Here is a 12,482-nt window from a genome sequence, read left to right on the forward strand (position 1 = left end):
GACCATACTGTGGTCAGAGATACCTACTGGAACAATAAAACACTTTGTAAAAAACGTCAGCTGATGCTTAAAACCATAAAAACGATCTAATCTCGCCAGGGAGAGTGTGTTGTCTATGGCATGAGCCCACGTGTACTGTCTCTTGTTCTTATGAAAAGTTCTCCATATGTCGCTCAACTCGTGGGCCTCCACCATCTCCCACAGACGCTTACGGGAAGCCATGTGAGGTTCTGTGTGGTTCCGGTCTAAAATATCTGTAGTACAGTTAAAATCACCACCCAGAATTAAAATTTCTGCAGTGTTGCAGTCAGCAATGACATTGTTCAGAGTATCTAAAAACATCATCCTCTCCACTGCACTGGTGGGAGTGTACACACAAATAAAAACTAAAACCTCATTCTCATAAAAAGTTTTCACTTTTAAAAGCCTCCCATTTAAAAATTCTTCAACTGAATAAGAACAAGGAATAAAACTGCGAGCAAAGAGCAAGGCGACTCCACCACTGAGTGTTGTGTTATGGCTTAAAATCTCCAACCCATCCCACTCCTTCACCCAATCAGCAGCATTGCTGGTATCACTGTGGGTTTCTTGCAGCATGACAACGTCAATGTGCTTCTGCTTTAAAACTTCATACAGTTTAGCTCTCTTGATTTGCTCTCTTGCCCCATTAATATTTAAACTCGCAATATTAACTCCTTTCATAAAAATAAATAAAATAAATAAAATTAAACAGAGGGTAAAAACCACTCTACCATAAAAAAACTTATTTCCTTATTCACTCTTGTGATCAGTTTCTTCAGACGGAAAATTTCAACATCAATGAATGCACCTTCTCTTCTGAAGAACTTAACGTCGTGAATAAACTGCTTATGGTTCGGGAAAAACTCTTCCAATGCTACATTTTTCTGCCATTTGGTGTTCCTTAAAAACTCTTTAATATCATCAGCACTGTACACAACATTAACCTGTTCCTCCTGGGAATCGAACATTAAAACAGAGTCTGACATGCAGTCATCACTGTCTGATTCTCGTTCCCCCATCTTTGTGTCCTTCTTTGCCTGCTTTTTTCCCCGTCCCTTACCTTGCTTTTTCCTTTTATTCAGCACTTTAAAGACGGGCTCATCCACCATGCCCACGTCTCCCCCGTCCCCCTGCACTGGTGTAGTGTCCGGTGTTTCTGGGCGTTCGCTCTGCACCTCCGTGCCTGCCTCTGCCAGTGCAGGCAGCTCCAGCACTGCTCCAGAACCCACTGAGCTCTTCTCAGTGGAGCACGGCTTCTCCCGGTCCGGTTGAGCCGAGCATGGCTCTTCCGCGGCCGGTTCGGCCGTGCATGGCTTTTCCGGGGCTGTTGCAGCTCCAGTGGGCTTCTGGGTTGCAGGCTGGGCTTGGGGCTCACTCTCTTTCGGGTCTGGTGCAGCAGCAGCTCCGGGGCCCTCAGCAGCCGGCCGAACTGTAGCCGCAGGGGGAACGACCCCAGCCGACTGAGCTGCGTCCTGCCCCGGTCGCTCAGAAACACCGGGGTCACTCTGCCTCTCAGGGCAGGCCCGAGCAAGATGCCCAGTTTTTCCACATTTAAAACACTTAATATCTGTATCAGAAGAAACAAACAGATTGTAGTCGAAGCCTTCAACTCTGAATTTAAAAACGGCATTCAGCTCTTCCACACCTTCTTTAAAAACCATGAAGACCATTCTTCTAAAAGAAACCAAGTGCTTCACCAGTGGGGACTTACAGCCAAGAGGGATTCTCTTAATGGGGGAGACAATTCGCCCGTACCGAGACAGTTCTTTACAGATAGCTTCATCTGAAATAAAAGGAGGGACGTTGGACAACAAGACTGTCTTAGCTGGGGAACTGAGGGGAGAAACCAGTATTTGCTCATGATGCCTTTCTGAATCAGATTTCTTACTTTCTCAACATTATTCAGAAACACCACAATGGCACTGTTCATTCTGGAGGCAGAGACAATGTTCTCATGCCCCACCACGTTACCGACTGCTAAACAACATTCTTCAACACTCACCGGACACACAACACGGACACCGCGCCGGACACACAACACGGACACCGCGCCGGACACACAACACGGACACCGTGCCGGACACACAACACGGACACCGCGCCGGACACACAACACGGACACCGTGCCGGACACACAACACGGACACCGTGCCGGACACACAACACGGACACCGTGCCGGACACACAACACGGACACCGCGCCGGACACACAACACGGACACCGCGCCGGACACACAACACGGACACCGCGCCGGACACACAACACGGACACCGTGCCGGACACACAACACGGACACCGTGCCGGACACACAACACGGACACCGTGCCGGACACACAACACGGACACCGTGCCGGCGAGTCAAACTCTCACACAACCTCGCGGTCGGATCCGCCATAACCACGCTTCACCGACACGCTACTCACACACACCTGCACACACACACGCGCACACACACACACACACGCGCACACACTCACACACACAGTTATTGTCCGCACACACTCGCTCACACTCACACAATAAGTATATTAATATTCCGAGATTTTAAACGGAAAAGAATTGCACTTTAGTGCCGAAAAAATTGGCAAAACGCCAACCGCTCTCACGCGCTCCACACGCCACACTCGCCTCTCCGCCGCGCATGCGCAGAGAGAGAGAGAGAGAGAGAGAGAGAGAGAGAGACAGAGACAGAGACAGAGAGAGAGAGAGAGAGAGAGAGAGACAGAGACAGAGACAGAGAGAGAGAGAGAGAGAGAGAGAGAGACAGAGACAGAGAGAGAGAGAGAGAGTCTCCTCCATGTTGTAGGTGAAACTCCTCCTTTTTTCCTCTTCATATCAGTTGGAAGTGAAAGTGAAAGTCAGCAGGTTGTTTTAGTGAAGAGTAAAAACAGGAAGTTCTTTGTGGAATAAAATCACAGTGAGTACATGAATATAAAGCTGTAATCTGTGACTGTTAGGATTATTTAGTAAAAGAAGAACATTTCTGTGTTCCACAGTTTATTGTTGTGTTTATCGGATATCGCGGTGTAACGCAGCATCTTATCCTGAGGGAAGTGAACAGACCTGTGCTCCATGCGGGCTTTATTACATACGGGGAAAGATTACAGCTGTTTATTACAGAGAGAATAAGATTAATATTCAGTATAATAATTCCTGAAATATTTTCGATATATCTTCTTTCTCTCTAGCAAACAGAATAAGCATAAAAAAGAAAAACGGCGATTTCCGGTTGTATAACACACACACTCACACACTCACACACACACAAACACACACACACACACACACGCGCGCGCGGCGACATTTTAGAGTGAGATGCTGAAATGTCAGAGACTCTAAACCGTTAGTTTCAGATCGGAACATTGTAGTGTAAAATATACCTAAACTATTTTATAAGATTCTGTCCTGAGCCATTAATCTCACAGACATCGACAGATGCCTACACTCGTCTATAAGCAAATAAATTCAGGATTCAGAACTAAATGAACAAAACATGTTATTAGTAAAATGTATTTTTATTCGTCTATTTCTATTTGAAAGATTTGACCATTTTTAAATGTAAAGAATAAAGAAACGTTGATCCTGTATTAGCCTGTTGTTTATTTATCTAAAATGATCATTTTGTATTAAATGCAGTTCTTTGGTTGTGTAGGAGCTCGCGCACGCTCGATTTCCGCTTTCCACGTGGTTACCGTTCAGAGTCTAACATCTCCGATATTTTAGGACACTTGAGATTAGATTAATTTAGCTTTCAGGTAGAGAGACTGGGAGAACCGCAGTCTGGGAGAGAACTGTGCTTTAATTTCCTCAATACATTTTCTACAGGAATACATTATTTACTGAAAACACGTGAATGTGAATTTAAAATATAAAAAAGGTGGATGAAGTGGTTTCATATTATCATCAGTAGCTTTTCAGCAGTGTGAGAGATCAACATGTGGAACTTAGGATTTCTGATAACTAACACAATTAACTACAACTTAGTTTTCCTCTGGAGTTCCAGCTGGCTCAGGGTTTGATATAATACTCTGGTATCAATATAAATTCATTCAGATACATGACTCTGATTACTAATGTCAGTCCTGTATTATAGAAAGTGTTTTCTTCAACACAGAGCTGAAGAAGGTGATCAGAGTCATGTGTTTCTGTAGACATAGACATACACATGTATTGTTTAAAGCTGGAATGAAATGGCCCAGGTTTTTTAATTAGGTAAGTTATTTTCTTTACTGCGATGGGCATTGGTGGATCAGTGGTATGTTTCTCTCCTACCACCCCAGCTACTGGATGCAGTGCCAGTCCTAAGGGCATCTGGCATAAAACCCTTGCCAATTGTTGTGCGGACCAGTTGGTCTGCTGTTGTGACCCCGAAATTTTTTTTTTAATTTTCTTTAGTGTGATGTTAAAGTACAGGACTTTTATTTTGAAGTGTCACATGCAGCACTGAACCACTTGTGGACCTGCTCTATTCACCTGCAAAACAGATATATTACCTTTAAACATTTTATAATGCTGTCAGTAATAAACATTATTGTTAAATTAACACTAGATGGAGGATTTGTGCTATTTTTTCTAATTAAGCCTACATTTCTACTTATTTTCTTACAAGCCTTGTATATTTTATCAAATATTACAAAATGAGTTTCAGTTATCAGATACTGATTCCCAACAGTTTTTATTATAATAAAATATTTCAGGCTACTGTGAGGTTTGCTTTTTTCTGTTTAGATATTTTGAATTTACTAAAACTCCCCTGTAATTTAAGCTCATGTTCCTCTAACCAGAGCCTGGAGAGAGAGAATGGACATGTCAGTATTTCAGTGATCATTTACAGAATCCTAAATGATTTACTATGTTGTAAGTAAGGATAAATATTAATTTATGCCGCAGTAATGTAATTTCACATTCTTCTGTTCTTTACTTTACCAGGATCCAGTTATGTTTATAATATAAAACATTTGACTTTTTGTTATAATGTCTCGGGAGTGTGAGAAACTCCAGACCTCTGAAATGAGTCTACAAGAGGAGAAGCACAAGAGGTAAGAACACAAAATTTTAAAAATTCTTAAAATAATTCTGTATTTAGTACAAACCCCATTTCCAGAAAAGTTGGAACAATTGCTAAAAATGTAATAAAAACTGAAATGTGTCTTTTGTTCATTCACTTGGGCCTTTAACAGGCAAAAGGACAAAGACAAGCTTAACTGTTACAAATAAACAAATTTAGAAATTTATGCCTGCAGCAAACTCAAATAAAGTTGGGACAGAGGAAAAATAAGACTGAGGTTATAATAACACTGTTCTGGAATTCAATTTTTGACTAATTTCTTTTATCTGACTCTATTTTCATAACCAGGATGGTTTGTAAAAAGTATTTCACGGCATGATTCACTGTGAATGATTGTGTATGTGATACATTTTTTCTGCAATGAAAAAAATGACCTCTAAGGAGTTTTTTTCCACATAATGATAAAAACTGTAGCAGCACTAATAAAGGCCCATTAGAGCAGGAATCACATGCTTTAAAGCCTCTGTTGGTCCCTTACCCTTTTTGATCCTTAACACTTTTGCTCCTGGTGTGTAGTGTAATGGCTTCCCATAAGACCCCAGGCCCCCAGATAGCAAGATACGAGCCGAGATCTGAGTTACGAGCGAGCGAGCTTACTCCACCCACCACTCGGTCACCCAGCGAGCGGTCAGTTCACGTGGTTATCTCTCCAGGTCGTGCCTTGGCGCTGTGTAACCACACTTCATCACTCATTTTCCAAACATTTTGAAAGGGAGGAAGAAACAAACCTCCTTGGAAAGGTTTTTATTGAAACACCCTGCAAGGGAAAGTGAGGAAAGTGTGGAGAAAAAGGCAAAAGTCAGTGAAGAAGACTTCAGAAGACAGTGAAGAAGACTTCAGAAGACAGTGAAGAAGACTTCAGAAGACAGTGAAGAAGAGTGAAGAAGACAGTGAAGAAGAGTGAAGAAGACAGTGAAGAAGACTTCAGAAGACAGTGAAGAAGAGTGAAGAAGACAGTGAAGAAGACTTCAGAAGACAGTGAAGAAGAGTGAAGAAGACAGCGAAGAAGACTTCAGAAGACAGTGAAGAAGACTTCAGAAGACAGTGAAGAAGAGTGAAGAAGACAGTGAAGAAGACTTCAGAAGACAGTGAAGAAGACTTCAGAAGACAGTGAAGAAGAGTGAAGAAAAGTCCGTGAAGAAGACTTCAGAAGACAGTGAAGAAGACTTCAGAAGACAGTGAAGAAGACTTCGGAAGACAGTGAAGAAGACAGTGAAGAAGACTTCAGAAGACAGTGAAGAAGAGTGAAGAAGACAGTGAAGAAGACTTCAGAAGACAGTGAAGAAGACTTCAGAAGACAGTGAAGAAGAGTGAAGAAGACAGTGAAGAAGACTTCAGAAGACAGTGAAGAAGAGTGAAGAAGACAGTGAAGAAGACTTCAGAAGACAGTGAAGAAGAGTGAAGAAGACAATGAAGAAGAGTGAAGAAAAGTCCGTGAAGAAGACTTCAGAAGACAGTGAAGAAGACTTCAGAAGACAGTGAAGAAGAGTGAAGAAAAGTCCGTGAAGAAGACTTCAGAAGACAGTGAAGAAGACTTCAGAAGACAGTGAAGAAGAGTGAAGAAGACAGTGAAGAAGAGTGAAGAAGACAGTGAAGAAGAGTGAAGAAGACAATGAAGAAGACTTCAGAAGACAGTGAAGAAGAGTGAAGAAGACAATGAAGAAGAGTGAAGAAAAGTCCGTGAAGAAGATGATTAAGTGAAGTGAAATTTTTGTTTTTAAAAAGTAGCAATTAAGTTTAGTGATAAAGTGTAGCATAGTGTGTAAGTTAAATTTAGCAATTAATTGTAGCATTAAGTGTGTAGCGAGTAAGTTAAGTTAAGCGATAGAGCACGAAATGAAAAACTCCGCCCCCCTCCTCCGCCAGTCTCCTCCCCCTCCGGCAGCATCTTTGTCTGATCTTCAACGTAAATACACTTAATAATAGCAGTTTATTTCTTTACATTCTCTTTTATTATGTATTATTATTTTTTATACATTATTTGTTATTTATAAAGTACATTTTTCTTATTTAAAAACACGTAATAAAAAAGATTGGTGTGGTTTTTGGGGGCTGGAACGGATTAATAGCATTTCAATTCATTTTAATGGAGAAATTTGATTTGATATACGAGCAAATTGAATTATGAGCTCAGACACAGAACCAATTAAACTCGTAAGTCAAGGTATTACTGTATATAAAATGTGCATTTGTAATTTCAGTGCATTTCTTTGGAGTTGATGCTTTATCCACACATACATGCAAAATAAAAAAAATGAGCAAGGTTGAATTTGATAAAATGGAATTAAATGTGGTCTTGACGTGACACTTTAAGGCTTTTAATACAGCCATTTCCAGGGGAATACTGAGGGTAGTCTTCATATCTTCATATCTCTGCCTTGGCACCTAATGCCTCATGATCATTATATACAGTTGGCTGGAAATTAATGACCTGGGTTTCTTTGTATAAAACAGGATAAAATGCAGGTTGTTCACTGTATGTGTATGAAAATGTAATTCACTACATCATATAGATAAAACTGCCAAAAAAAGTTTCTCTTTACTTTTTAGTGGTTTTGAGAAAAGGCCAGACTTCCCTGTGTCCAGCTGTGTGTCTCTCAAGAGTGACCATTCAATGGGAATCCCTCTCAACTTTACAGGTGGAACATCCTCTATGGAAAGGTATTTCTCCCTCTTCCTAATCTCAGATACAGTTTTACTAATGGTTCCCAGAGTTCATGTTCTTTTTAGCTTCAATATAAAGAGTTGAATGTGCTATAACATGCTTTACCATGCAGAGTGTTTCTGAGACTGTGGTGAAACCTGTGGATATTTGAAATCTGAGTTGCTATGTCTTATTGTGTCAGTAAAACATCCAAACATTATCTTTACAACAAAAAATGTAATTAGAAATAATAAAATATGTCTGTAAAATTAACATAAAACAAACCACTTTAAGATAAAGAAAATGCTGGCTATGAATTACAAAGCATCCAACTAGCGCTGACAAAATGAAAGAAATACTCTCGAAGGAAAGGTATAACTTTTATTTCTCATGTCATGTTGCTATTTATTAGTCTAATTTAAGCTACTGGTCATAAAATAAATGATTTCTCTGCAGAGACGACCCTGAGAAAGCATTTGTAGGAAGTCTCACATTAGATAAGAAGATTAAAGACTTCCTTCACAACATCTTTACAGTAAGATTTACATTTTCTTTAATAATGTTTCCTGCAACGTCATCCACTGCAAATTTGTTTGTTTATTACAGAATGTTTATTACAGCTGATATTTAATAAATCATAATGATGAATGAAGGCACAAAATCACTGGAACACTGATGACTGGGAGATCAGATACCCTCTGAAATGACTACAATAAATTACATTTCCAAAACAAGCAAAAGAAAAGAGCAAAATATCAGAAATATTCAAGTCATTGCAGAGTTTCTAAAAGTAATTGAGGAGAAATGCACACAGAATTATTTTTATTGTATTTATTTGGCAATCTATTCGTAAAATAATAATACATCTGTGTGTACAGATGAGTGATAAATACCAGTTATTACCAATAATTAATGCCAATAATGTTCCAGTGTGTACAGGTGAATCTTATACAAATTTAGATTCTGTTTTATGTATGCTTTGATAAATAATACCTCTTGTTTAGAAAGGCTTTTCTTATGGTAATGTTTGATCAGTTCCCTAATTTACAGTACAGCAGTGAGTGATATTCAATTTCCTCTTATTTTATTTTATACATTTGTGTGTGCAATTAATTTAAAACTGCCTTCTCTATATTTTGTGTATTTACAGTGGTCATATACCTTAGTTTTAGGTGTAAAATGAGAGTGCACTGTGTGTGCAGTTATTCAAGCAGGACATTAGTACGTAGATAATTCTGTGTCCTGAATACAGATGTGTTTTTTGGTATTATTTAATTCCACACTGCACTCGCTCAACCCTGAATAGTCTGAAAAGTCTGTCAGTGTCTTTGTACACAGTGTACCACATCTTCTCTTGTGTCTTTGCAAAAGCTTTTCATTCTTTGACTTAATTTTACTGACTACAGTTCTGCCTAGTCTTTCTGAACTGCTATAATGTATCTGTGTCTGGTCAAGGAGGAATCATAACAAAATAATTTCACAGTAATTAAAAAATCATTCTGCATTTTACATTTTTCATTCCCTCTGTGTGTTTTGTGAAGGATCTGGAGAATAAAATGATTGTATTTATAAAACATGAGCTGGAGATGTTTAAGAAACTCCTAAAAAAACAAAATACAAAATATTATAAAGATGTGAGGGATGATCTGTGGAGTGTTAAAGAATCAGCTCTTGATATGGCATTGTACTTTCTGAAGTTGATGGAACACAATGACCTCGCTGATGCACTCCAAGGTAAGAGATCAATAAAATACATCCACATGATTTCCTACTTAAATGCACAAGACATGCAAACTTGTAAATGATTTGTTTTCTGATTTGTTTCTATTATCTTAACAATATAGTGATGTAGCAATGTCGTGTTTAAAATGTTTCATAGTCATTTAGAAATTTGATTCATTTATATGTATTACTGTTTATTCTGCTTTATAATTCTCTTATTTATGATTCTGTAATTAGATGCACTAATAGAAGTTCAGCAGCGTGCACTCAAATCAAACCTGTGTAAGAAATACAATCATGTGTGTGAAGGAATTGCAAAGCAAGGAGAGTCCAACATTCTCAACAAGATCTACACAGATCTGTACATCACTGAAGGTGGAGTTCAACAAATGAATGAACAACATGAAGTGAGACAAATTGAAAAGCAAAAAACTAGTGTGAAAGCTGAAGAAACTCAAATGGAGCAAGAGGAACAAATTGAATGCAAGAACATGTTCACACCATCACCTGGAGAAGAAAAACCCATCAGAAGTGTGGTGACACAGGGGATCGCTGGTATCGGAAAATCCATCTGTGTGCAGAAGTTTGTTCTAGACTGGGCTGAAGGGAAAGAATATCAGGACATCAAGTTCATATTTCCACTGCCTTTCAGAGAACTGAACCTGAAAGAAAAAGAAAAATGCAGCTTGAGGGACGTCATCTATCAATTTTTTCCAGAAACAAAACGAATGAGATTCACAGACAGGTATAAAGTCATGTTCATCTTTGATGGCCTGGATGAGTGTCGATTTCCTCTAACATTCCATAAAAACCAGAAGTGGACTGATGTAACAGAAAAAGCCTCACTGGACACTATAATGACAAACCTCATTGAAGGAAATCTGCTTCCATCTGCTCTCATCTGGATAACCACTCGACCAGCAGCAGCTGCTAAGATCCCTGCTGAACATGTGGACCGGGTCACAGAGGTGCGTGGCTTCAATGATGTACAAAAGGTGGAGTACTTCAGGAAGAAAATCAGTGATGAGAGTCTGGCCAACAGAATCATTGGTCATATTAAAGGATCAAGAAGCCTCTTCATCATGTGTCATATTCCAGTCTTCTGCTGGATTTCAGCCACTGTACTTGAGGGAACTTTGGGAAGATCAGACAGTGAACACATTCCACAGACTCTGACGGAGATGTACACATGTTTTCTGATCTTTCAGACCGTACAGGGGGACAAGAAATACAATAGAAATAATGCCTCAGACATTCCATGGGATAAAGAGGGAATTCTTTCATTGGGAAAGCTTGCCTTTAGTCACCTGGAAAAAAACAACCTGATTTTCTATGCAGAAGATCTAAAAGCCTGTGGAATTGACCCCAGTAACCTAGCAGTGTACTCAGGAGTGTGCACTCAGGAGACTGGCAGATTTCTAGGCACAGTTTTCAGCTTTGTGCATCTCAGCATTCAGGAGTTCATTGCTGCTTTGTTTACATATGTATGTGTACATAATGAAAACAAGAATGTTTTTGATCAATCAGAAGAGAGAAAAGAAACACAACTTATTGATTTTCTAAAGATTACAGTGGACAAAGCCTTACAGAGTGACAATGGACACTTGGATCTTTTCCTCCGTTTCCTTCTGGGTCTCTCAGTGGAGTCTAATCAGAAGCTCATTCGAGGTCTACTGACACACACAGGAAGCAGCTCTGACTGCAGAAAGGACATAGTTAAATACATCAAGTTCAAGTTTGATCAAAATCCATCTCCAGAGAGATCAATCAATCTGTTCTACTGTCTGAACGAGTTAAATGATGATTCACTGGTGAAAGAGATCCAAAGCTACATGAACTCAGGTCGTCTCTCTGAAGCTGAACTCTCACCTGCTCAGTGGTCTGCTCTGGTCTTTGTGTTGCTGACCTCAGAGGAGGATCTGGAAGTGTTTGACCTACAGAAGTTTATAAGATCAGATGAATGCTTTATGAGACTGTTACCAGTCGTCCAGGAAGCTACAACAGTTCTGTAAGTAAAACCTGTTTCTCCATTCAGTGTGTTTTGTCCTTAAATACACTTTTGAGCACACTGATGCTAAAAATGTGCATGTCCTTGTTGAACATCATATTCCAATGGACATTATTATAATGACATCATTATGGAGTTGATTCTCTGGGTTGCTATAAGAGTCCAGCAGTTTGGAACTAGGTCATGCTTTGTACAGCTAGAGTAAGATAAATTTTCCTCACTGACATTTTCTCCTTTCAGTCTCAGTGAGTGTAACCTGACAGAGAGAAGCTGCTCGGCTTTACACACAGTTCTCAGCTCAGAATCCTCCAAGCTGACTGAGGTGGATCTGAGCAGTAATCCTCTGGAGGACTCAGGAGTGAAGCTGCTTTGTGCTGGACTGAAGAGTCCAAACTGTAAACTGGAGAAACTCAGGTCAGTTCATTTCTCCTATTCAAGTTATTTAAGTTAAACTTTTTTGAAAAATCAGCTGTTTTACCATTTTAACTGGAAACCAGAGATAATGTAGTATTTATCACTTTTTTTTATTTAAACACTGTAGTGCAGGGCTGGGCAATTAATTTCTACAGGGGGCCACATAACAAATATGACCTGTGTTGGAGAGTCGAACCAACAATAACTTGAACTTAATTCTGCTCAATATTAATTTTCTCCCATTCTAAAAAGCAATAAATTATATATTTTGATTAGCTGCTGCTGGAAATCAGAAGAATAAGGATATTCTGTAAATATTTTTGTAAATTTATGAATTGTTGTGTAGGTCAAAGAGGAAAATAATCCTATAGAAGTAATAAACAGTTTAAAACAAAAACAATCATTGCATCACTGTTTCATTTTATTTTTAACTTGTTAAAAATAGGGGCATGTTCTCAAATGCTCCCTTTTTCTCTGGGCATATCAGGGCAGCAGAGTCCACCATACACTCCTTAATAAACTCTCGGTCAGAAAACGCTTTACTTTTTCTAGTGATTTTGTGAGATATGACAGAACTTGTCTTGACAGCTGCGTCTCTGGGTGT

The 12,482-nt window shown here is 39.3% G+C and overlaps 2 protein-coding genes across 3 annotated transcripts in view; both read left to right on the forward strand.

Annotated features, from left to right (window-relative positions):
- The first annotated feature begins 2,793 nt into the window (after nt 1-2,793).
- Nucleotides 2,794-12,482, forward strand: part of LOC131351783 (NACHT, LRR and PYD domains-containing protein 3-like) — a 118,514-nt gene continuing 108,825 nt past the window's right edge. The window contains exons 1-3 of the mRNA XM_058387370.1: nt 2,794-2,939; nt 4,952-5,061; nt 7,641-7,751. Of these exons, the coding sequence (XP_058243353.1) occupies nt 4,997-5,061; nt 7,641-7,751 (176 nt within the window). The 5' untranslated portion in view covers nt 2,794-2,939; nt 4,952-4,996. The remainder of the gene's footprint in view (nt 2,940-4,951; nt 5,062-7,640; nt 7,752-12,482) is intronic.
- Nucleotides 7,800-12,482, forward strand: part of LOC131351776 (NACHT, LRR and PYD domains-containing protein 12-like) — an 8,970-nt gene continuing 4,287 nt past the window's right edge. For both annotated transcript variants that reach the window (XM_058387358.1, XM_058387359.1), the window contains exons 1-4: nt 7,800-8,269; nt 9,276-9,468; nt 9,694-11,464; nt 11,705-11,878. In XM_058387358.1, coding sequence (XP_058243341.1) covers nt 9,291-9,468; nt 9,694-11,464; nt 11,705-11,878 — 2,123 coding nt within the window. In that variant the 5' untranslated portion in view covers nt 7,800-8,269; nt 9,276-9,290. The remainder of the gene's footprint in view (nt 8,270-9,275; nt 9,469-9,693; nt 11,465-11,704; nt 11,879-12,482) is intronic.

This window comes from Hemibagrus wyckioides, linkage group LG04 (genome assembly GCF_019097595.1).
Source record: "Hemibagrus wyckioides isolate EC202008001 linkage group LG04, SWU_Hwy_1.0, whole genome shotgun sequence".
Lineage (NCBI taxonomy): Eukaryota > Metazoa > Chordata > Actinopteri > Siluriformes > Bagridae > Hemibagrus > Hemibagrus wyckioides.